Below are 23,656 nucleotides of genomic sequence, written 5' to 3'. Positions count from 1 at the left end.
GAAGCGTGGTCTCCCTCAGCCGCAACTTTGGGACTTTGTTCCGGCTTCTTCGAAAGCAGTTCTGCGGGCGGGGGCGGGGCGGGGGCGGGGGCACCTGCCCAGCGCGGGGGGCCTGGACCGAGGGGGGAAAGCCACGCCCCTCCCCGCCTCCGCCCCGCCTTCTCCCCGCCCCCGGGGCTCTTTATAAGCTCGGCCCGAGGGCTAACCGAGAAAGCGAGTATCCCTCCCACTCCTGGCTGGTTTTCTGCTGCACCCTGCACTCCTAGCCCCGGCCCCGAATTTCTCTTCCCGACCCGCATCCCAGACACCGCCCCGGCTCTTCCCAGCCCGACCGGCAGCTATGGAGCAATGGCTTTGGCCGTCGGGCGGCGCCTGGCTGCTCGTGGCGGCCCGTGCGCTGCTGCAGCTACTGCGCGCAGACCTGCGTCTGGGCCGCCCGCTGTTGGCGGCGCTGGCGCTGTTGGCTGCCCTCGACTGGCTGTGCCAGCGCCTGCTGCCCCCGCTGGCTGCACTCGCCTTGCTGGCCGCCGCCGGCTGGATCGCGTTGTCCTGCCTGGCGCGCCCGCCACGCCTGCCCGTGGCCACTCGCACGGTGCTCATCACCGGTGAGTGCGCGGAGAGCGGGGACTCCAGGCTCTAGGACGGGACCGGACACCCAGAGGGATCCCATGGGCACCCTAAGGCAAGGCGGGCCCCCCCAGCGCAGGAGTAGGAGGGTCCCCTTCTCCTGGGTGCAGGGAGAGAACTAAGTGGGAAACAAGGCACCTCCCCAAGCCTGAGTTAACTATGTGCCGCTGCGGGGATGGTCGGAGGGAAAATGAGGCAGGGAGTGGGCAGGTGCGCAGGGGAAACTGGTGGCTGAGAAAGATGGAGTGTTCTGGAGTTTGGGGCTTATGCTCTGCCGCTCCCCAAGAGAGCAATCTCTAAGGGATTTAAGAGGGTGGTCACCCCTTGAACTCTGTTAAACATCCCCATGTGGGATGGCCCCTCTCTTCCCTGGGGCCAGAGAAAGGTGCTTAGACGGGTAGTTGGGGCCCTCACCACCCAGTTGGCTGGGATCCTTAGAGTCAAGAAAAGCTCGAGGTCACCATGAGAAGCAGCTAAGCATTCAGCCGCCCCTCCAGTCCACTTAACTACCCTCACACTGCTGAGGTGGAGTCCAGAGTCTGAACCCCTTTCCCCATTCCTCCTGGTCCTCTGTGCCCAGGAAGGAGGCCTTAGAGTGGTAGGCTCAGGTGCCTCTGGCCGCCTGGCTGAGTCTCCTTTGTCTGGAGCAGGGAATAAATCTGTCACCAGATCGAGGGAAGGGAAAGGGGGAAGTGGGGAGGGGGAGAAAGGCCAGGGGGCACTGGCTCCATTGTAAGAGGGGAGGGTAGCCTAGTCTCCTCTCCAACCCCAGTGGCTACGGGCTGGTGCTCAGGGCCCTGCCTTTGCATTGGGCTTGGGCTGGGGGGAGCCACCAGACTGGTTTCTCAGAGGTCTGGGTCCAGTAGGGGGCCCTGCATAATCATATGGAGCTGGGAGAACTTCCCAGAGGAGGCCAACCCTTGAGCTGGGCCTCGGAGGATGGGTGGAGATAGGTGGAGTATGGAAAGTGTTTTGTATGAGACAAAGGGTGTGGAACAAAGGCTTGAGGCAGGAATGAGCAAGGTCTGAATAGGGGATGATCAGTAATCAGTCTGGCTGCTGAGATGTGGTGGGATGTGAGGTTATTGCCTCAGGTGGGGCCTTGAACGCTGAGCTAGAGGCCAGACCGTGCTGGGGCAGGGTGAAGGGGGCAGGTGGGCTTTGGGCTTCAAGCAGAGAGTAGAGAGAGCAGGGCCCAGCCTGGATGGGAGGGACCAGGGCTCGGGGTGCAGTGCGAAGCCTTTGGGAACCCCAGTTTCAGGGGTTTGAGGAAGGAAGATGATAGACCATCCTGGTATGAAGCAGGGACTAGATGGTGATCCATCCCCAGAGACAGGGTGGCTCCCACCCCGTGTCCTCAACAGGTCCGAGGCCTCTGCAGTGCTGGTGTCTCTCCTGAGCTCAGCCCAGGCTTTGGCACCGCTTCTTTGTAGCCTTGGGTGTGAGAGGGAAGTGAAAGGAAGGATGTCTTCCATGACCTGGGTGCCCCCATCCCTGGTTGCAAAGCTCCATGATGGGGGAGGGGAAGGAGACTGCCCATCCCCTCCCATCTAAGCATCAGATATCAGGCTCCAACTTCCCCTGTGCCCCAGAACTCTGGAGGTCTCTCACAATTTGAGTGTGAGACAGGTAGGTGACCAGACCCTGCCCCACCTGCCAGAGCTGCCACCCACCCCTCCCTGGGAGCCACTGGCCAAGGCTCCTCACTAAGCTCAGCCCTGGGGTCAGGGTTCGGACTGAGTGGCTGGGGGCATAGCTGTGCACTGATTGGGCGGCAGGGGTCTCATGGGAGTGAGCCGCTGTGGTGTTCATGGCTCACTGCAGGTAGGTTGGAGGTGTGTACAGGTATGTGTGTGCAGGTGAGTAAAGGGGAAGGGCCCCCCTCTGGCCTCCACAGCCTAGGCTGGCTGGCAGGCCCCCAGCAACACAAAGCCCAGCTCGAAGCCCCCTGCCCAGCTCTGCTGTCTGCGGCACTGCAGGGAGCGGGTGCAGAGCCATCCACCAGTGGAAAAGCAGAGTGGCTTTGCAGCTTCTGCTCAGGGGGAGGAGGAGGTTGTGTCCACAGAACCAAAATGGGAAGGATCAAGGAAGCAGGGCCTTATCGGACCCCAACTCTAGCTCTGCCTGGTTGTTTCTCTCTGCATACCAAAGACAGAAAGTTAAGCCTTCAAGAGTGATAACTGACCTCAGGTCACCCTTGGTGGGTGTGGGAAGGGACTGAAATGCAGGTCTGTTCTCCATCCATCATTGTCCCTGTCCTAAGGGCAAGTGGTCTGGAGCTCAGAGAATGCCCCACTGTCGCCACTGACTGAAATTCCAAGGGTGGGGGTGGGGGTGAGGTGGGGGTGGGCCTCCTGCTTGCCTAGAGGGTGGAAGGGCAGTAGGGTTGTCCAGATCAGGAAGGCGAGCTAGCTCAGGTTGGGCAGGGCCTGGAGGATGGGAGCAGAGGGCTCGGGCTTCAGCCAGCGCACTGTGGGCGCCTGGGGAAGGTTTTCCGCAGCCATTGCATTGTCATTTTTGGAAAAATCCCTGTAGCTGTTCAGGTAGAGAAGGGATTCGAGGGATTAAGATGGGACAGGGCTGGAGAGGGGGCTGCTCCAGCGTCCAGGTGGGCGGAGGAAGCCTGGGCGAGAACGGGGAGGACCGGTGAGGACGGCAGGGAGGCTGTGCGGCAGCCCCGCACGCGTTTGAGCAGAAGCTTGATGTCCAGCAGGCAGAAGGACGTTAGGGCTGGGACGGGGTCCCAGGCCGACCTGGGATAGAGTCCCGAACTCACTCAGCGCTGGCCGAGTGACTGTGCAAAGCAGCTTAGCATGACTAGATCTGTCTCCTCATCGGTAAGGTTGGGCTCATGAGGCGTGTCTGATGGGGCTGCCATTGGGAGTCAGGGAGACGACAGCTGTGAAACAGTTGACGCGCAGGTGCTCGGCCAGGGAGCACCGCCTGCCGGAGATGGAGGGTGGGCTGCGGACTGCTGGGAGTTTGGGTGACCAGGGTCCTGGATTCTGTCTGGACCCTGGTGATCCTAGGGTTGTCTCAGGCTGGACTGGGTCACAGTGGGAGTTCACTGGCTGCCCTGCCCTGGCCAGGCTGTGACTCTGGTTTTGGCAAGGAGGCGGCCAAGAAGCTCGATGCCATGGGCTTCACGGTGCTGGCCACTGTGTTGGACTTGGAGAGCCCTGGTGCCCTAGAGCTGCGTGCCTGCTGCTCCCCTCACCTAAAGCTGCTGCAGATGGACATGACCAAACCAGCTGACATTAGCCGGGCCCTGGAGTTCGCCAAGGCGCACACCAGCAGCACAGGTCAGTGGGCGAGGCCCCTCGAGGAGAGGGGTGGCTGGGTGGCTGCAAAGGGGCAGTGACTGTAGGTTCGCTGCAGGGCTGAGCGCCAGCTTCCCTCCCTGCCTGCTCCACCTCCTCAGGCTTATGGGGCCTGGTCAACAATGCGGGCCTCAATGACATAGTGGCCGATGCGGAGCTGTCTCCAGTGGCTACGTTCCGCACCTGCATGGAGGTGAACTTCTTTGGCACGCTGCAGCTGACCAAGGGCCTCTTGCCACTTTTGCGCCGTTCCAGGGGTCGTATTGTGACCCTGGGCAGCCCGGCAGGTGAGTGCATGCCCACACTGCAGCAGCAAAGGAGCCAATGGTGGGGAGGGATGCTGGAGCCCCTGGCCCAGGCTGAGCTGCCCCACCCCAATCCATCCCCAGGAGACATGCCATTTCCATGCTTGGGGGCCTATGGGACTTCCAAAGCGGCCATGGTGCTGCTCATGGACATATTCAGCAGTGAACTTCTGCCCTGGGGTATCAAGGTCAGCGTCATCCAGCCTGGCTGCTTCAAGACAGGTGAAGGTCAGAGATGGGTGGCAAGGGAGCCCTGGGGCTGGAAAAGAGGCATGGTCTCATGTGGGGGGAGGGTCAGGTCTATGGAGTGGGCGTGGCTTTGGCAGGAGGTGGGGCACTGGGGAGTTTAGCCTGGGTCTTTGGCTTCCCCAGCTGACTGGCTGCATGCTCATGCTGATTTTATCACTCCCCCCCGCCCAGGGTCAGTTAACAACCTGAACTGCTGGGAGCGGAGCAAACAGCTGCTGCTGGCTAACCTGCCCCAGGAGCTGCTACAGGCCTATGGCGAGGATTACATAGAGCACATACACAGGCAGTTCCTGCATTCGCTGAGCCTGGCAGTGCCCGACCTCAGCCCAGTGGTAGATGCCATCGTCGACGCGCTGCTGGCCGCTCAGCCACAACACCGCTATTACCCGGGCCGTGGCGTGGGGCTCATGTACTTCATCCACTACTACCTGCCCCGGGGCCTGCGGCGCCGCTTCCTGCAAGCCTTCTTCATCAGTCCCTGCGTGCCCAGAGCACTGCGGCGGGGCAAGCCTGGCCCCACTCCCGCCCAGGACGAAGCCCGAGAAGCAGACCCAAACCCAGGCCCTTCCCCCGCAGTGGCCGAATGAGCAGTGTGCACACATGGGGCCTAGCTGTTCCAGCAGAGGAGGTCCTGTGAGCCCCTCGCCCTCCCCTGGACATTGTGGCCCCAAAACCTGCCCTAGAGCCTGCCCCACAGGACCCCCAGCCCCATGGACTGCCGATGCCCCAGGGCAGGCCTGGTGAGGCTAAGGCTTCCCGGGGAACTGGGCCTCTCTGCTGTTTCTCGGCCCCAGACATGCTCTCCAGGGCACACCACCCCACCCTGTAGTGTAGAGAACCCAGCTGGAAGGGGGATGTAGTGCGAGACGTAGCTGTAGCCTTCGATAGGACCCCACAGTCAGTGCCTCTGCAAACTAAGACGTGACAGGGTAGGTTGGGCACCCCCTCAGGATTATTTCTCAGCACTGGTGCCTCAGTGCTGCGATTCAAAGGGTGAATCCCAGCTATTTCTTGACTGGCTCAAGAATCAGGGTCCCGACCACCCACCCCAAGCCACAGGGAGGCTGCATACCCTACTTGCCTGACTGCCATTTAAGAAATAAAGACACATTTTAATTTCTCCTAGAATGGGGTAGACACTGTGTTTGGGGGTGAAAGGCTGTGGCTGTGTGCCACACGGGGTACTGCCTGGGGGACCCCCGGGCTCAGCGCGGGGACGAGGCTCTGCACGCAGGCTCTGGGTCACAGCTGCCCGCCGCCTGGGCCTTGGGCAGATCTGGGCTGACCGCAGCGCTGGGTTTCCTCATAGTGAGATGGAGGCGAAAACCCTGGCCCGAGGAATGGCGGAGCTCAGTGAGCAAACAGGCCCGGGGGCCCTCCCGGCCACCCGGACCCATGCCCCCAGCAGAGGCAGGCGCTATCCTCCAGCCCTGAGGAATCTGCCTGCTCAGCAGAGCGCCGGCCCGGCGCTGCCCACCACGCCGACTGCCGGAGTTAGAAGGCTTAGGCTGGGCGGGGCTGGACTCAGTGAGGGTACATCCGAGGCAAGCTGGGGGGTCTGGGAAAGGGGCTAGGGTTCAAAGGAGACAGCAGACAGCTGGACTTCGAGAGAGGACAGTTTATTGTTCAGAGGGGCAGAGCTGAGAAAGGGATATGCACAGCTACCCACACCACACCCCAAGGACTCACACACACGCACACACTGCTTCCCCACGGCTCTGGGGGCGACCCACAGAGGGGAAAGGAGGCTCCCGCTACCCCCAGGGGTTCTCAGGTTAGGAAGGGGCACAAAAGTGACCACATGCTTCTCGGACAGATCAGTGGCTGTAACGGGGCTGAGGGGTCTCCTTGATCTGGAGGGGGGGCTTGGCCTGCCCTTGGTGGGGGGAGCAGGAGCCCAGCCCCTCGCAGGCCCGGAAGGAGCCTCTGAAGAGCGGGGAAGCTGGGCGGCCACTGCGACAATGCGCTGCCCCAGGGCAGGCACGTGAGCCGCGGCCTCGGTCCCAGCACACACAGACGCGCGCGCGCGCACACCATGGGGAGCCCCAGGCCAGGGCGCTAGAAGATGGGGATGTAGTTGTCGATCTTGGCGCGGTGGCGCTGGGCGATGCACTCAGCAATCCACACGATGTTGCGACACTCCTGCTCCTTGAGCTTCACAAAGGCGTAGAAGACACCAAAGTGGAACTGGTTCAGGAAGGCCAACTTGTTCAGTTTCACCTGAGGGCAGAGGCAGGCGTGGTGTGTGGGTGGCCGTGACCACGAGAGTCGGGCCTGAGCCACCGGCCCCTCCGTACGACGGGCAGGCCCGGTACCCACCTCGTGCTCAAAGAATCGATCCTCCAGGGTCTTGTCTCCGGGGTTACTGCCTGCACCCTCGAAAAGCAGCTTGTACTCCTGGCCCGGGGGCATGGCGGGAAGCATAAGCGTGAGGGGGCTGTTGGGTGTGGGGGGTGGAGATTCAAGCGCCAATCTGCCCACCCCTGGGTGCCGCAGCGGGAGCACTCACCGGGTAGTAGTCGGCCACGTTCTTAACCTGCTCGTAGTCGTCAGCCCGAGCTAGCTGGGCCAGGCCCTCCGGGTACAGCCGCCCGCAGTGTGGGAAGAGCTTGGCACGGTCTTCCTTGGACAGCTCTGTGCCGAAGGAATTGATGGTGATAATGAAGGCTCGGCGGTCTGCTTCAAACTGTAGGGCCGCGGCACAGCCAAGGAGAGAGGGAGGGGAGGGAGGCAGTAGCCAGTCAGTTGGCAGGGCTTGCTCGAGGCCTGTCCTCCCCAGGGGACCAGCGGGTGGGAGGGTGGGCAGGCACTCACCTCCAGGATGGGGCACATGGCGTCAGCCGTGGTCCCGCCCAGCAGCGTGCAGAACTTGTAGAAAGACTCCAGGTAGGCCTGTGCGGAGCATGGGGCTCGCTCAGGCCAAGCGGGAAGACTCCGTGGGCTTGCCAGGCCTCCTACGCATAGTCCCCCTCCCGGTCCCTTTCATGGTGAGTCCAAATGTCACACCCATGGTTTGGCCAGGGCAGCCCCCATGTGAGAGCCCACGAAACAGCCACAAACTCCAACTGTTAACCAGTCCAGCAGTGAAAGCTGGTAGCCTTGACCCCAGCCGAGGGGTGACAGCAATTTCTGGCCGATGGTCTGCTTCATGATGCAGTACCCCCCTCGCTCTCATCCCACAGCGGGCCAGGCTCGGAGGGGCTCTGTCATTCCCCTGCTGTTCTGCCTGCCTTTCCCCCGCATCTTCCCCCCTCAGCCCCAGAAAACCACCTGTCCAGGGCTGGTGCAGGAAGGTTACTCCTGTGAGTTCACAGAGATACGGGCTGGACTGGACGCCCTGGTCCCTCCTGGCACCCCACCTCACAGAACGCTTTCTCCTCCCCCCGCCCCCCAGGCATCACACAGCAGGAACCAAACGGCCTGCCCAGCCCCTGCAGAGGGACGACTGCTGCCTACATGGATGTCAGCCCTGCAGAGCGATGGCCAGACGTGCTGAGCGCCGGCGGGAACAAGCACTTCCCGCCCAGGCAAATTGGATCTGCCGGGCACGAGGAGGAGACAGGTCAGTCCAGGCCCCAGGCCCCTCCCGGCACTCACTCCTAAAGGCTACCAGGCACGGGCTTCCTCCCCATATCTCTCTACGTCCAGGAAGAGGGCTCCCTTCGCTCAGACCCTCCTGGGTCCCCCTGGTGGCGTGATCACAGAGCCTCTGGCTTCACAGGCTGGAGGCTAGTTTGGGGGTGAGGGCTGGGCAGCACGGAAAGCTCTCCACGCTAAGGTCCGCCCTCCAAGTGCAGAGACCTTTGCACCCACCGCCGGCTGACCTGGGCCACCAGCTCTGCTACCCCATGGGAGGCGGTGGGACAAGACCCGGGCATCAGCAGCCCAGGCTCATCCTGGCCGGCAGCACTGGGCATGCTAGGCTCAGAGAAAGGCCCGAGGTGACCACTGAGGCCACAGAAAACAAAAACTCTAGGACAGGTCAGGGAGTGAGAAGCTGGAAGGGGAGAGTGGGCTGTAGCACAGCGGGTCCACGGGAATCAGAGAGGGCAGCGAGAAACAGCTGCCAACCCCACCGTGGCTGGCGGGTATCGCTCAGTCCTAGCACGGTCCCCAGCCACCTCCCTCCCCGGATCCGGCCATCTAGCTGTGCCCAAATCCCCAGGCCTGCACCACCCAGTGGGGTCTGCAGCTCCTCCCTATGGGGGAATCCACCAGCTTTTGCAGAGAGGCTGACCCCAGGGTGAAGGAGGCTGGGGCAGCTGGAAAAGCTGGCAAGACCCCAAAGGCCCAGGTACCAAGGTCACATCCCCACTCCCACCCTGTGACCTGGAGGAGTCTGCCAGCTCACGGCTGTCGTGCCCGCTGCCTGCAGTTCCCACCCGGTACACGGATGAGGGTCTGCCTAATCTCCCATCTGTGGCCACTGGGCTGGGACGCTGCCGGCTGGGTGGGCGGTCTGGCACGGCGCCTGCAGCACTGGATCAGAGTTTACAAGCTGGTGCCCAAGCAGCCCCAGCCAGGGACTCCAGGCAGAACCAGTCAGGGCCGGTGAGGGTGTGGGTAAGGCTGGGGGGACAGCCACACCCCTCACCCTGTCTCAGGGCAGGGATCCCGGCAGCGGGCCAGCTGGGCGGGCAGGAGGGTGCGCGCACTCTCTCTGCCCACCGGCTGGCCTGCCTCCCTGCTAGCGGGTGGAGGGGAGCGCTTGCTCTGCAAACAGGCTGAGCCAGGTGCGATCCCCAGTGCTGCCGGTGTCTAGCGAGTGGCTTCGGGTAGCCCGCCTGACTTCCCTGGGCCCTCGGTTTCTCCTCTTACAAAGGAGAAGACTGATGCCTTCCTAGCTCCTAGGGCAGTCTTGAGAACTAAAGAAGCTGAGCCTTCCTCCAGGTCACAGGGTGGGAGTGGGGATGTAACTTTGGTCTCGTCCCCTCCAACCTTGCCCTCCACACTGCAGCCAGAGGGGCTTTCTGATACTTTGACCACCAGAACCTTTACTGGCTGGCCCTGCACACAGGATAAAGTCCAAACTCCGGGCCTGGGTGACTTGATCCTGTGCCTGCTTCTTTTTCCACCTGGAACCTGCCCTTCCACGGCAAACCTCACGGCCACTTGGCCCACGCTCCACGCTTGCTTCTGCACGTGCTGGTCCCCTGCCTACCCCACTGAGCCCCCAGGCAGGTGCTTCCCTACCACCAGGCCTGTCCTGCACCCTGGCCGAGAGCCCTGCAGGGGGACGGGACGGTCTGGGCACAGCCGGCAGCCAAGAGTCAGCTGCGAACTCCGACCAGGGCAGGCGAGGATCCTGGCTGTAAAGATCTGAGAGACGCCCTGGCTGGGCGACTCAATTGGTTGAAGTGTCGTCCCACACACCAAAACACTGTGGGTTTGATCCCTACTCGGGGCACAGGCCTCGGCTGTGGTTTGATCCCCAGTCGGGGAGCATTGTGGGAGGCAACTGATCAATGTTTCTCCCTCATGCTAAAAAAATCAATGAACGTGTCCTTGGGTGAGGGTTAAAAAAATAAATAAATAAGGATCCGAAAGACAGATGCTCTCAGGGCCAGGTGGGCAGGGCCCTTGGCCAGTGCCATCCAGGGCCTGGCCGCTGCTGACCCATGCTCCTGGCCACAGCCCGCCGGCGTCCTGGCACCACAACCTCACGCCTCACCGCACTCACAGCCCGGTCTGTCCCAGACAGCCCTCGCTCGTCCCTGGCTAGCCCTGCTCTTCACCTCTTTAGGCCAGGACAGCGCTGACCTAGGAATCCCAAGCCCACTCTGCCTCCACAGCCTCCAGGGGGTCGCCAGCCTGCGGCAAAGGCTGGCGGGAAGCGGAGGGTAGGTGGGGGGGAGGATGATGAGGCACGGCCCTGGCTCTAGGCCTGGGAATGTGACAGGGACACAGGGACACAGTGACCTGGCTACTCCTGGCAGGGTCCCTCCCCTGCCCAGAACAGAACTCTGTCGCCTCTGCTCCTGTGCCGGGCCTCGCTGGCAACACTCTAGGTGAGGTCAGCCTGAGAGCTATGGCCCAGAGGGTGGCTGTGACCCTCCGGGACTCAGCACAGCAGTCGCCCGGGAGCCAGCTCTGACCAGCCAGACTGCGGGGCACCTGCCACTCTGCGGATCGTATCCAGGCTCACCGTGGGCCCCTCGGGCAGAGAACCTGTTCCAGGCAGCCTCGCACCCATCACGGGAGCCAGAGTAAGTGGGTAAACCCCCAGGGTTAGAGCCTAGGGCTGCGCCCTCAGCCCCTACAGAAATCTCAGGCCCACCAGGCCCACAGCCCCCCGCCTGCAGGCCAACCCCCACTGCTCACAGGGTCGGGCGGAGGGGCCCTACCTTGTAGAGCGTGTTGCGGATGATCTCGATGTTCATCTCATCGAGGTCCTGCTCTGAGATGCAGTCCTGGAAAAACGCCGCTGGGGAGAAAAGACTCGGTGTGAGGGGTGAGAGAGACCAGGTCCGAGTTCTGCTGGTGTCCCACCGCTCCTGCGGGCACAGGGGCCCTGCCGCAGGTCCATCTGGCTGGGCGCGGGGGACCGCCCGCCTTGGTTATTGCCTTGGAAGTGGTAGAAGCAAGCCTCTGGACTATGTACCCTGACCGGAGCTTCTCCTGACTCTTTGCTCCTAAAACGGATTTATAAAGGAGGCAGCCAGCCATAACATGACCTAACCGCTGCTGGGGCAGACCCAAGGGACCACTGTTAGGCTGGAAGTAGAGATCAGAGCAGGATTAAGCCACCCCACTCCAAGGGGAACCTGTGGACTCACTGGTCTGTCTCTTTTTTAAAGATGGAGAAATGGAGGAAGCCACAAACAGCTCAGAACTACTGGGGGATTCTACGATAGATGAGGCCAGCAGGTAGGGCTCAGGCCTCTGTGTAGGACCAAGTGCAGCTTAGAGCCCAGTGGCTCAACCCCGGTGGCTTCTTGGAGGTGGTGCCCAGGGGACTAGGACTCTGGCTATGAAGGCACTAGCTGGTGACGGCCTTAGTGCCTTCCACCCAGCCGACACAGCAGGCAGGAGCCAGCACTGCCTAGGCAGGGCCCTGGGGGAAGCTCCCAGTTCCCCTTCCTTGGCCTCTAACATGAACCCTGAATCCAGGCCCCTGGGACCTGCTTGGGGAAGGCAAGCGAAGCCATCTGCTTCCCTCCTCTGCTCATGGGCGGCCTGTGGCTCCCACCCTGCTTGAGGCCACAGCCTGACAGGCCAGCACCGCCAAGGCTCCGGGGGGCCCAAGCCTTGCACACTCCCCTTGAGCTCAGCCCTCCTCTGCATTCTGAGAAATCATCCAATCTCTCGAAGTTAAATGGTCCGAGTTGGGCCCTGGGGGTAGCCTTCCTGGCCCAGCCAGAGCAACAGCAAAGGAGAAGGCGGGGTGAGGAGGAAGGAATGGGAGGGGAAGTCCAGGGGAACAAAAAGGTGAGCAGCAGGGGGCAGGCCTCTACTTCTGAGCGAGGTCACCCCCAGGGGTCCGCAAACCCCCCACTGAGGCGCTGACACTGATGCCCACCTCCTCCCTCCTCCACCACCGCGGCTCACCCAGGGGCGTGTCCACCAGAATGGCGTTGTAGAGCTCGGCAGGTGTCTGCGCAATGTTCACGGCCTCCATCTGCTCAAAGCTGCCTAGTGGGTGGCACTTGGGCACGAGCTCGGCGATAGAGCGCTGGTGCAGTGTGCCCGTGATGAGCAGGATCACATTGTCAATCATGTAGCTGTAACTGCGGGAGGAGGCACACAACAGCAGGCAGCCTGTCAGGGTGGGGCTGGAAGTCCTGATGCCTCGCCCCTGCCCCGCCCTGCACAGCCCACCAGCCCCTTGACAGCAGGCGCGGCCTCGAGGGTGCTGTGGGGAAGCGCCACGGGCTCCGCTCCCCACCCGAGCTCGCTCCTTTCTCCACTGCAGGAGTGGGAGGCAGGCAGGGCCCCTCCCTCGGCGGAGGGAGGGTGGAATTCAGGCCCCACCAGTGACTGCAAAACGGGTGTGAACAGTGTTCTGGCAGGACACGGGGACCATGGGCACACGGAGGTGAGGCGCCCCAGCCAGTCCAGGGGATGAAAGAGCTGGGAGATGAAAGCGTGTTCTGGGAAGAGGGAACAGTGTGTGCAAGAACCTGCGAGCATCCACTGAGTGACAAGACGCATTCGAGGAACTGAGCACGGCCGGGGCTGGCAGGAGGAAAGGAACCAGGGCAGTTCTGCCAGCAGGCTGCGGCCTGGAGACCGGTCCTGCGGGCGAGGCTGGGGGGGCCGCCTTCACTCTGGGCACAGGGTCCCACGAGCAGGACGTAAGCAGGGAGATCCAGTCCAGTTAGGGTCACTTTGGCTGCTGGGCGGGAACGGAAGGGAGGGGAGGATGGCAAGGGCAGGAAAGTCTGAGCAGTGGGGTGAGGAGGAGCTTCTCTAAGGAAGGTCGGAGGGGAGCCGGTGGGAAGGCACCTCTGGAGTGAGGTCCCAGGGCAGGCAGCGACGGGCAGGCAGACAGCTGTCTTGAGCACCACCTCCACCGTTAGGCCTGAGGCCAGGGCCAGACGTCTGCCCCGATGGCCTGTAGGAGAGAGACCCAGAGACCTGGAGAGGAGGCTGGGCTCAGGTCAGCCCCAGGCTCTCTGCTCTGGGGAGTATATGGGCAGCAGAGGGGGCTGTGGAGCTGGGGACGGGTGGGGCGGCCCCCGCTCAGACTTGGCAAGGGGCAGGCTCTGCTTCTGACCATGAAGACGATGCCACAGAAGGGCTGAGGCAAAGTCTGTGCAGTCACCTATGCGAGGATGGGGTGGAGAGTGGAGAGCGCTTCAAGGCCACAGTCAAGCTGCCGTAGCCACAACATTCCTCCAGCCTAGCAGCACCAGTGATGAATTCAGGGCACAAAAGAAAAGTATGAGGCCTGGAGGACATCCCCCAAGGCCAAAGTGGGGCTCCTGCTGAAGGGTGCAAGCTGGGGCGGAGGCTGCTGCCCTGAGTTAGGTGCTGAGCATGGGCCCCACCTGGGCATTTTTGTGCTACAGCCGGGCCCCTGCCCTGTGACAGCTATCTTGATCACCAGTGTGATGCTGTCCAAGGAAGGCAACCCTGGAAGGAAGTGGTCCCCAAAACCAAAGGAAGAAAGGGAAGGAGGCTGATGGTCCAGGCTTCAGCTCAGAGGGCTGGCCATTAGGGGAGCTCCCACAGGGCCCTCCAGGAAGGCGGCAGGAGGAAGAGGCCACAGCTCCTGTCCTGGTCTGACCCCCACTCCGCCTGCTTGCTGCTCCCCCAGCTCCCACCCGGCCCAGCGCCCTGCTACAACCTCTGCTCTCCTGGGCTTACAGCCAGGCAGCTGCCCTCCCTCCACCCCGAGTCTGGCTGGGTCAGCTACAGGATGTGCGCTAAGAAGAGACAGGCCCCCCTGCCCAAACCGAGGGCTTCAGGCAGGGCCCGTTTGCAGCTGCAAGCTGAGAGACCCAAATGGCCAGCCTTCTGACCCCGGCCTGACAGCTGGCAAAGTGGAGGCACCTCGGAGAGAGCTCTGTGCCTTGGTCTCTGGCCCCGGCCTGCATCTTCTCTACATTGGACAGCACTGATATTCAGTGCTGGTCCAGCGGCAATCCTGCCGCTGACGCCTGCAGGGTTTCAGGGACTCAGGACCACATGACACTCCACCTCCCGCGACACTCGGCCTGCACCCATGCAGCCGCATTCTAGCCAGCATGCTCCTTGAAAGAGCCACAAAGACCCCACCCCCAAACCTAGAATGCTCTTTTACGCTCTCGAGACCCTCTGGGTAGGGAGGGGGGAAAGAGTCCTCTCCATCTGACTCCACCACCACCTGCATCGCCAGCTGTCAGAGGAAATAAAGCGTGGAGAGTGCAGGCACCAAGCTTGTCATAGCACGAGACACGGCCAGTGTCCACTCACCGGCACCCTGCCCAGGGCCCCCGTGCCCTAGGGCTGTGCAATCCCCATCCAGCCCTGTCTTCTCAGAAGGATCCCCACAGGCCAGTCCCTGTTATCCAAGCAGCTCCACTCCTTGCTCCCACAGCTCAGGGTATTGGTTTGCACAGGGAGTGGGACTGAGGTCAGAGCCCAGGGGAGGTGTCTCAGGGTCCTGGCCCCACCTCAGAGGAGAGCCCTGTGGGAAGACTCTGCCGTCTGGCCTTGCTGTCATCCCTCCAGTGATGTGGAACAGGCCAATTATGACTCACTTTTCAGGCTTGACAGCAGACGGGGGTCAGTGGTAGTATCCCCTGGCTGCCCCCAGCCTCTCCTGCTAGAAGACCTAGCTGGGTACCAAAGAAAATGCTAAGCCAAGTAAGGGTCACTTGCGATCACAACCCCCCCAGGCCGTTCCACGGCCCCCTTCCAACCCAGGCTAGGCAAGCCCTGAGCGGTCCTGTGCCAGGCCCAGCACTTCCTCCCCTCGGGTCAACTACAGGGTTGCTGCAGCAGCAGCCCCTGGTTCTCTCCCTTGCCTGATGAGAGCCAGAATCTTCCTTCCCGGGAGAAGGAAGGCAGGGCAGGCCTGGTGGAGACAACGCTGGCCCAACTGTCTGCTTCTCTCCCAAGGACTTCGGCAGGCAGGGCAGTCCTCCTCTTCCTCCTCCTTGCCTGGCTTCAGCAGCTGCTTCCCAGCCCCCAGAAAGGCACTCCACCGTCCTCCCCTCATTTGGCCCCAGGAGGAGAGACCGAGGTTCCAGCTGGTCAGTGTCTCCCTCCAGAGGAGGACAGCTGGGGAGTGGAGAGGCAGCTGCCGCCAGGCCAGAGAGGCCCGCGCGGGGCGGGAGTGCAGGAGTCTGTGTTCCTCTGCCCAAAGGCTCCCCCTCACCCTGTGCCTGGTCCATTCCGCCTGGGCCCACAGAAATCTCAGGTTGGAGTTCAGGAAGACACTTCCTCCAAGGAGTCTTCAGAGTCCCCTAACCAAGCCCTGTCCTTCTGCTGTGCCCTTTAGCGCCACCTGCTGGAGCACCTCGGCTCCTACATCCTCACCGTCCATCCCCCTGGGGGCCAGCCTGGCCCTGGTGAGGTCATGATGAGTAGGTGCCCCTGCCAGTCTGTCCATTCACATCTTCCCAGCAGAAGCTGCTGCTTAACGGTATCTGTGCTCGGTCACATCTGAGTCCTTCAGGACCCTGCCCAAGGTGGAAGCTACAGTCTCAGCATGCCAACTTTCACACCCGCTTCCCTTCTGCAATCGGGGTGACTGTCGTGTGGCCCACAGCAGAACCAGGGAGGCCCCGACCTTCTCGATCGAAGCCTGCCCCAACCCCAGAGGAGCAGCTGGGTCCTCCCACGTGACCTGAGCCTTTGGGGCCTTGAAGGGCTCCTGTGTGCTCTTCCCAGGCTCGGGAAGACAGTGTGGTTACTGGCTCCCCCTCAAGGCAGGAACCAGGTCCAGCCCAGGACCCAGAAACCACAGCAGGTCTAGATCCCTGACCCACAGAGACCCTGCGTCAACGCAGAAACGTGAGTTGTGCACAGCAAGGGCTGGAGGGCCAGGACACGGGCGACCCATCCCGGAAACCCGGTGCAGCTGGGCCCAAGGTGGGAGTGAGGTGCCCTGGGGAGAGCGGCAGGTGTGCCACCCGGCCCACCGGGCACTCGAGGCTACTGTCCCGACACAAAGCTCCCTTCCAGCTGCCCACTCCAGGCTGGCGGCACTGCGGCCCTGGGCCAGGAGAAAGACGGTCGCCACGCCCAGGCTCTGCCAGCGGGTACCCGGGGTGCAGGTACTGCTCACAGGGAATGGCCCCCTTCAGGGAGGCTCACTCGTGTGAGAACAAGGGCTTTGGGGCCCACCCGGGAATCCCCAGAGACCAGACTCACTTCTCCCACAAGCGACTCTCCCAGCTTCGCTCCCGGGCCTGCCTTCACATGGGAAGCCATCACGGAACGGCCCAGACCAAGACCTTCTCCAAAGTGAAACACCCTGTGAGAGGCTCTATCCCAAGTCACACAGCAAGATGGTGGCTGGGCTGGAAGAAGCCCTTGGTACAGTGACATCTGTGACATATTACGTGTGACTGCACGGAGACCGAGCTCAATCACCTCAAGACCTTATGACTGATAACCGTCTACCTCGGTGCGGGGGGCCTCTCTCACTTGGGGTCTGCCTGCCTCATGCCTGGCAGTTGTCTCCGCTCTGGCCAACCACTCCCCAGTGGCCTCTCTAACCCCACCTGATCCTGGAGTCCTCGCGATACTGGGGAGCCTCCTGTGGCCCCTGGCTGTCCTGTGACAGCTGCTCACAGGCCTCTCCAGGAGCTGTTGACACCACCACTGGCACCGGGGCCACTGCATCCATGCATCTCCCTCCCTCCCAGCACTGGGCCTGGCCCTGGCCCAGAGCTGACATCGGTCACGTGTGGTGGCTGAAGGCTGGGTGGGAATCTGCAGAACCACTGGACACTGTCTCTAACTACAAGAAGGCAGAGAAAGCCTTGATCAGCTTCCGCGTGCACCTCTGCCGTGACCAGGAACTCCCCGCCCCCTGCAGAAGCCCGCCCCAGCCACGCCGGGGCAGCTCTGAAGGCACGGAGGAGACCCTGAGCGGCAGAGCTGAGGGCTGACCTCTCTGATGTCCCCAACCTCAGCCCTGGTGGGGCCAGCTTGGAAGAACAATGGCATCGTCCTTCAAGTCTTCACACCCAGGATGGCACCTCCAGCCGACACTTTCATCACCGGGGGGACTGCACTCGTCTCTCTAGGATATGGGGGCCCCGTGCTCCAGCTGCTCACGCTGGGTGTGTGGCTCCTTCAGTCTAGAATCCTGCTCCCCTAATTCCTCCTTTAAGCACTCTCCCCCTCAACCACGTAGCCACTTCCTCAGAGAAGCCAGTTCTGAGTCTCCAGACTGGGGAGGTCCCAGGCCCCAGTTCACCCCTTTCTGCAATGCCACCCCTCATTCCGGGTCGAGCCAGAGAAGACGAGGTGGAGGGGTGGAGGGGAGAAGAGCAGCCAGGGAGGCAGGAGTTAAGTCAGAGACACCCTGGGAGGAAGGAGACTGCTGCAGCGGGGGCGAGAGCGGGGTGGCTTCCGATTAGCCCTGGAGACTGTGGCCACATGCAAGTCAGTGGTGCCTCTAGCCAGGGCCTTGTGGCCGAGTGATGGGACTGTGGGAGCCGGCTGGAGACTGGAAGGGTGGGGAAGGTGAGGGAACAGACAGTGCATGTCTAAGTTTAGGCCCCAAGAGATGGGTTTTTAATGGTGTGAGATTTGAGGGTTTTTAGATGCTGATGGGAAGAATCGGGATGGGAAAGCGGCTGCACAGACAGCTGTGCCGATGAGCAGCCACTCGGGGTCCAGGGACTGGGGTGAGGGGATGGTGGACATCGGTAGTAGGGCCAGAGGCGTGCGCCTCTGCCACTGGACTGGCCTTGGAGGTGCAGATGCAGTGCTGGAAGACAGACCGGCCTCGGTGTCTCTGTGGAGCGGGAGGCGGGCCGTCAGCCCGGAGAGACGGCTGGGGGATGCGAGAGGGACGGCGTTTAAGATGGGGAGGTGGTCTTCCCACCTCTGGAGGGAGGCCACGGGGTGCTGAGTGGGAAAAGCAAGCGGCTGCCGGCCAGGGGCCAGCCAAGGCCAACTGAGCCGGTCTGCGTGCATGCCTGGCGTCAGGGATCACCCGCCCAGCGCTGCCGGTTTCTCCAGCTTTGCTCCCAGCAGCGGAGATGGGGGAGGGCGCCTCCAAGCTGGAGGCTGCTGGGATTCCTCCAGGGCTGGGGGGCTGCCAGCCGGGCGGGACCATGAGATGGGCGGCCAAGAGAGCTGCGGATGTTGGCAGAAGAGTGCTCGAATGATGGACCAGGGAACCTCAGCTGGGGAGGGAGGGAAATGAAGACAGAGGGGCAGCAGGGGAGGAAGCAAGGCCCCGTGTCCTGCTGAGTCCGGAACCCGCGTCCCACAAGGGACCACGAGTGGGCCGGAGGGCCTGCAGGCTGCGGGCAGAGAGGGGGTGCCTGACTCAGCGATTTCCAGGGCGGAGCAGTTCCAGGTGGTGACACGGCCCAGAGCGGCCACCCCTGGGGGCGGGCGGCTGGGGTGGACGGCAGAGGAGCGAGCCACTGGATGACGACGAGGTCACGGACCGACACGTGGCTGCTGAGCTCTTCCCGAGTGAGGGCAGGAGTAAGGGGACGGGGCGTCTGCAAGCCGCGGCTGCCCGTGAATGGACGGGGCGGGAAGTGACGGCCTGCCCCGGGACAGCGCTTGGCTGCTCTCGGCGCACTTGGTGCCTGCAGCCAACCTCCAGCAAAGAGCTGGCGGCTGTGCAGCCTCAGTCACGCTCAGAGCTTTCTCCGGTTTCATGGCCTGGCAGGCCGAGACCAAGTCTCCGAGGGCACCAAGACAAGCTACACAGGCCGGTGGCCAAGCGGGATGGAGGACATCTGCCCTCTGACCACTGGCATGGGGCTGGGTCAGGCCTCCTCTGGCCAACCTAGATAGAAAGACCAGAATGTTCATCAGGAAACTGAAGGAATCTTATGCAAACAAGGTGAAGGCCAGGCTCTGGCAATAAACACACTGTTTCCTTGTACGTCCTCAGCTCTGGCCTTGAGGCAAGGGATACACAGGCCCAGGCTAGGGACTGATTGACAGACAGGGTTCTGTGGCGTGATTCCCCAACGCGGCAGAGTGAGACACACCTCACTGCTGGCCTCTGGCCCCCGTAGGACCACATTGGCTGTACTTTGACTGGGGCTGGGGCAGTGATTGTGGGCCCAGCCAGGACAGCAGGGACACCTCTGGGAGGAAAGCCTGTGGCCAGGAGAGAGCCTGCTTCCCAGCCTGGGCAGGTTCTCTGAGTGGACCAGCCTACGACCCTCACATGAGGATGGTGCCCTGATAGCCGATCTTCAGAAAGTGGCTGCTCCTAGTGGGTGGGAGTCGCGGGGGGAGGTGCGGTATCAGGCCAGGCAACAGGAATCTAGCCCTGTCCCGGCAGGAGACAAGCGGGACAGGTATGTGAGGTCTCAAGGAGGAAGGTAGGGGCACCGCAGTCGGGCAATGGTAAAAGCTAGGTGGTACCCGGAACACGCACTCGCACTACCAACTCAGAGGCCACTGACACAAGCCAGCCACGGACCACACCTCTGCTCACCACGGTGTGAGGCAGCTCCATGGACAGTGGCCACCTCTGTCCACCAGGCCCGCGCTCATGGTTCCTGGGCCACCACCACCTGGGGGGTTCTCTCTAGCCCCCCGTTTCCATAGGTACACCTGGCAAGCAGAGGTTGCCCTGTCCAAGTGCAGGTCCTGAATCCTTTCCTCTCTCAGCAACTCCAGGGCTCAGTAGAGGCAGGGCTGTACCCCAGGGTCAAAGGGGAAACTGGGCACTCAAGCGTCACAAGCATCGAGGCCAGCCAGGACTTGGAAAGGCAACGACGTGTTCAGCCTCCCTAGTTCCCCGACCCCACCACCCCCTCTCCCTGCATAGCCCCCTCTTCCTGGGCTATGGTCAGAGCTGGGGAACGGGCCTCAGCCCAGACAGGACCAGGGCCAGAAAGCCTGAATGGTCCGTCCCAAGAACCTGGCTCTTCAGAGCTCTGTCCATCCCGAGCCCTGCCCTGACACGGCGGTTGAAAACCCGGTGAGTGTTCACTGTGGGTGCTGGAAGGTGAGTGAGGAAGGATCACCGTCACCCCTGGTCTCCGCACCCCAATCTCTGTAGCCCCCGAGTGCAGCACTACAACACGGGACACTCGCCTGCCCACCAGACTCCCAGCCAGCAGTGACGTGCTGGTGACCCTACTCCATGGGTGGGGGCCCGGAGGTCCAGCCCAGCCACCCAGTCCGGGAGGGCTCTACGGGAAGCTGGCCTCAGCCCGTGCTGGGCCAGGCCCACCGGGGACGGCTGAGCCGCCCGGACGGGGATGGGGTGCAGCGCTGCAGGGCACACTCACGTAATGAAGTCCAGGAAGCTGGCGAGCGGCTCGTAGGCGTGGTTCCTCATGTGGCGGAACTCCACCACCATCTTCTCCTTGAGCCGGTCATCAATGACGGACACCGTCAGCGGCGACGCCTCATTGGCCAGGAAGTTGCCGTAGTCAGTGCTCTGCAGGTGCAGCTTCAGGTCTGAAACCCATGGGCAGGGCGTGAGGGCTGGCCCGCTGAGTCTCCCTGGGGCCTCCCGGCCCCATCCCCACCCCGATTCCGGGGGCCCAGCTTCCCCCCTGGAGTCGTGTCCTGCTGCTACCTCGACTTCCTGTCTCCACTTCCTGTCCCCACTTCCGCCTCCCCGCTGGCCCCGAGACTGCTCCAAAGCAGCGAGCCAAGGCCCTGGAGATGCCCCAGACCCTTGGACCACGAGCCAGCCTACTTTCCAAGTACAGTGCAGAGTTGAAGCACAAGTACAGCCATTGTTCCTCCAAATGACAAGGCCTGGGAAACCCCAACTGGAGGTGCCATTCACAAGCCTTCGAGGCCTTTCTGCATGGTGGGCCCCAGCGTGACCCTAACCTGGAGCAGAGAAAGACACAAGCCGTGCCTTCCAGGGCCAGCGGAGCAATCCGACATACCTCCAGGCAAAAGTATCGCCCGTGAAATAAAGGAGAAGCCACAAGCCCAGGGACTAGAGTGCAGAAGGCACCCAGACAGGGCTGAGAGGGTGAGAGGGCACGCCAGCCTGGGCCACAGAAGACGCCAGGGGCGGGAAAACGCGGCAGCAAATAGCCAGGGGGGTGGTGTAAGGGGCGAGCGGCCTACAGGGCAAACGTGTGAGGGGGAGGAGGCTGGGAAAAAAGGCTGACCTCGCCCTAGGGGTGGCTGGGGGCAGACAAGCCCATCTCACAGACTCTCCTGCGCTCACAGGGACAGGTGTGAAGGAAGAGAGAGGAAAGGGCGGAGGCAGGACGGGTGAGACCTGGGAGATCAAGGCAACGACCTGGCAGTCTCCCAGCCTTTGCCCTTGCTTCTCACCGCCCCAGTCTGCTCTCCACACACAGCCAGCGTGACCTTCTTAAAACACAAAGCGGACCACGTCAACGGTCCGTACACCCTCACCCCAGGGCCTTCCCTGCCCCCTGCCTGCAGAGTGACGATCGTGCCGCCCCTCAGATACCCTCTGCGGAGGCCTCTCCTGCAGCCCCATTGGCCTTCACTGGCACCACTGTTCTCTGTCACACGTACCCCACCTCATACAGGACACACATGCACCATGACCGCAAGGACTTTTGGTCACTGAGGTGTCTCAGAACCTAAAACGGAGTAGTCCTGGTGCATCTGGACGCTCGGTAAATGGCTGTGTAATGAATGAAAGGCTGGGCAGAGGGTCACTCCTGACTCTGAAACGGGGACGCTGTGGCTGTGAGGGCACACCAAGGATGGTGGCTGAGAAGGGACCAGGTGTGCACGCACGCGAGTACCAAGGCCGGACAGCTGGGGCTCCTGCGGTGGGGGACGGCATGCCCCCCCGTGCCCTGGGGAAGTGGCCCAGAGGACAACAAGGAAGGTGAACACTTCTGCAAGCCCCTGAACAGGCCTTCCTGTGCGTCTGGGAGCCTGCGCCACCCTGGGCTGCTGAAGAGGAAGGGGGAGTGGGGCACGTAACCCATCCACAGGCTTGGGGGACCCCTGTGATGCCCCAAGAGAAGCACCCCAACAAGAGAAGAACGCTCCCAGCCTGGAATCGGCTGTGCTATAGGAGAGATGGGAGAGTATGGGGCGGGGGCGGGGGGGGGGAGGAGTGTGCATGCCGCCGGGGTAGACCCCTTCCACCTGCATCTCTGGGTGACACCTGGGGGCAGGCAGCTCTCGAGTCACACAGAGAGTGGGCTTTAAGCTCGAGAAGCCTGCAGGAGGCCGTTACCACCTGCTGCTTCACCGCGACTACCATCCACACCCGCTTGTCTCCCGTGGCCGACCGCAAGGGGGACAGAACCGACGGCCAGGTGGGACAGGGAGAAGCCCACAGCCTCCTGCTCTGCCCCACGGACCCTGCCGGCTGCCTGTCTGCCCCAAAGATGTGCACACTGTTGTCCCCGCCCCGGCTCTGCTGCTCCCCATCCTCACCACGGTCTCCCCCGCCACGGGAGGGAGAAGGTGCTTTGCTCAGCAATGCTGCAGTTGTTGCAATATCAGATTATCCACTCAGTTGTTACAGAGAAATTCTTAACTGTGACTGATGGGCGTTGGCATGATAGTGTAGATAGTGTATCATGATAGTGAATCACTTGTATTTCTACAGAAAGCAACGGGCTTTCTGTGATCGATGTTAATATTCTTGACACCAGGCGAGGGCATGAGTCATTTTAAAAGAAACTTGGTTGACCTGCACAAAACTGATCAGTTCTGAGAGATCGGGAATGCCACTGAACTGGCTTTTGTGGGGATGACACGAATGGTGAGAATATGAATTGGTCCCTCTTTTTATAGTATGAAGTCTAATTAATTTACTGAGTCACATTAATGCCCCGATTTTATATTCTTTTATCTATCAATAAACACTGTGATCCTTTGGAGGGAGAAAAAGGGGGCGAGGGTTCCGGTCCGGGCACAGGAGGTGCTCAAATCCCCACTGGGGAGGCTGTGGAGCACACAGCAGCTGGAAGCTTAGCACGACCCGAACCTGTCCACTCTTCTCCCTTCGCTCACTCCACAACCTCCCCTCTCCAGCCCCCACCCCACACCCGGCACTGGGCAGGTGGGAGTCAGCACCCCAGCATAAGACGGAGGCAAGACCACTCTAACTGGAAGCAGATGGGGCCCCGGTGAGCGCTCAGCCCCTGCCAGGGCATGCCCATTTCACAGACCGAGAAAACGGAAAGCAGAGGGAACGTGAAAGCCAACGGTCAGGCACAGAGGGGCTGAGATGCGGGTCAGGCCTCGTGGGTTCTGTCGGCCCCCAACTCTGACCTCCTCTCCTTCCTGCACGTCCTTGACCACACTCCCCCACAGACCTTGGCCCAGGACGGGCCTTTCAAACATAGACTTTGGTCCCAGCAGACTTTGGTCCCAGCAGAGCGGGCAGGTGGCAGAGAGGTGAGAGAGGGCATGACCTCCGAGGCAGCCGAGACACTCACTGTCCCCCTGACAGAGGCCTCGTCCTGTCACGACTCGGGGACAAGCCTCTGGCATCACTGGTGGTGTCGGCCGTTCCTTGAGAAGCTAGGAACGTGTGCACTTAACCAAGAGGGGCAAAGCCAAGGGGTGGGCTCTCCTTTGCCTGACCCCCAGCCCCCG

The 23,656-nt window shown here is 62.1% G+C and overlaps 2 protein-coding genes across 3 annotated transcripts in view; one reads left to right on the top strand and one right to left on the bottom strand.

The window, feature by feature from the left end:
- Positions 1 to 215: 215 nt before the first annotated feature.
- Positions 216 to 5,626, top strand: HSD11B2 (hydroxysteroid 11-beta dehydrogenase 2). Of its 2 annotated transcripts, none has more exons than XM_045818771.1 (5): positions 216 to 605; positions 3,717 to 3,929; positions 4,049 to 4,234; positions 4,337 to 4,474; positions 4,673 to 5,626. In XM_045818771.1, exons 1-5 carry the CDS (start codon positions 341 to 343, stop codon positions 5,086 to 5,088), a joined length of 1,218 nt encoding a protein of 405 aa, XP_045674727.1. In that variant the 5' UTR covers positions 216 to 340; the 3' UTR covers positions 5,089 to 5,626. The 2 variants fall into 2 exon arrangements, with proteins under 2 accessions (XP_045674727.1, XP_045674726.1); XM_045818770.1 differs by having other exon boundaries at positions 4,337 to 4,480.
- A 478-nt stretch (positions 5,627 to 6,104) lies between these two features.
- The window catches only part of ATP6V0D1 (ATPase H+ transporting V0 subunit d1), a 38,849-nt gene continuing 21,297 nt past the window's right edge, over positions 6,105 to 23,656 (bottom strand). Inside the window, exons 2-8 of the mRNA XM_045818965.1 lie at positions 20,380 to 20,551; positions 12,050 to 12,228; positions 10,846 to 10,925; positions 7,316 to 7,393; positions 7,011 to 7,187; positions 6,821 to 6,898; positions 6,105 to 6,721 (exon numbers count right to left, since the gene is read on the bottom strand). Of these exons, the coding sequence (XP_045674921.1) occupies positions 6,560 to 6,721; positions 6,821 to 6,898; positions 7,011 to 7,187; positions 7,316 to 7,393; positions 10,846 to 10,925; positions 12,050 to 12,228; positions 20,380 to 20,551 (926 nt within the window). The 3' untranslated portion in view covers positions 6,105 to 6,559. The remainder of the gene's footprint in view (positions 6,722 to 6,820; positions 6,899 to 7,010; positions 7,188 to 7,315; positions 7,394 to 10,845; positions 10,926 to 12,049; positions 12,229 to 20,379; positions 20,552 to 23,656) is intronic.

This window comes from Phyllostomus hastatus, unplaced genomic scaffold, assembly GCF_019186645.2.
Source record: "Phyllostomus hastatus isolate PE091 unplaced genomic scaffold, TTU_PhHast_1.1 phas_scaffold_345, whole genome shotgun sequence".
NCBI classification, from domain to species: Eukaryota; Metazoa; Chordata; class Mammalia; order Chiroptera; family Phyllostomidae; genus Phyllostomus; species Phyllostomus hastatus.
This window is presented reverse-complemented; position numbering and strand designations above follow the sequence as displayed.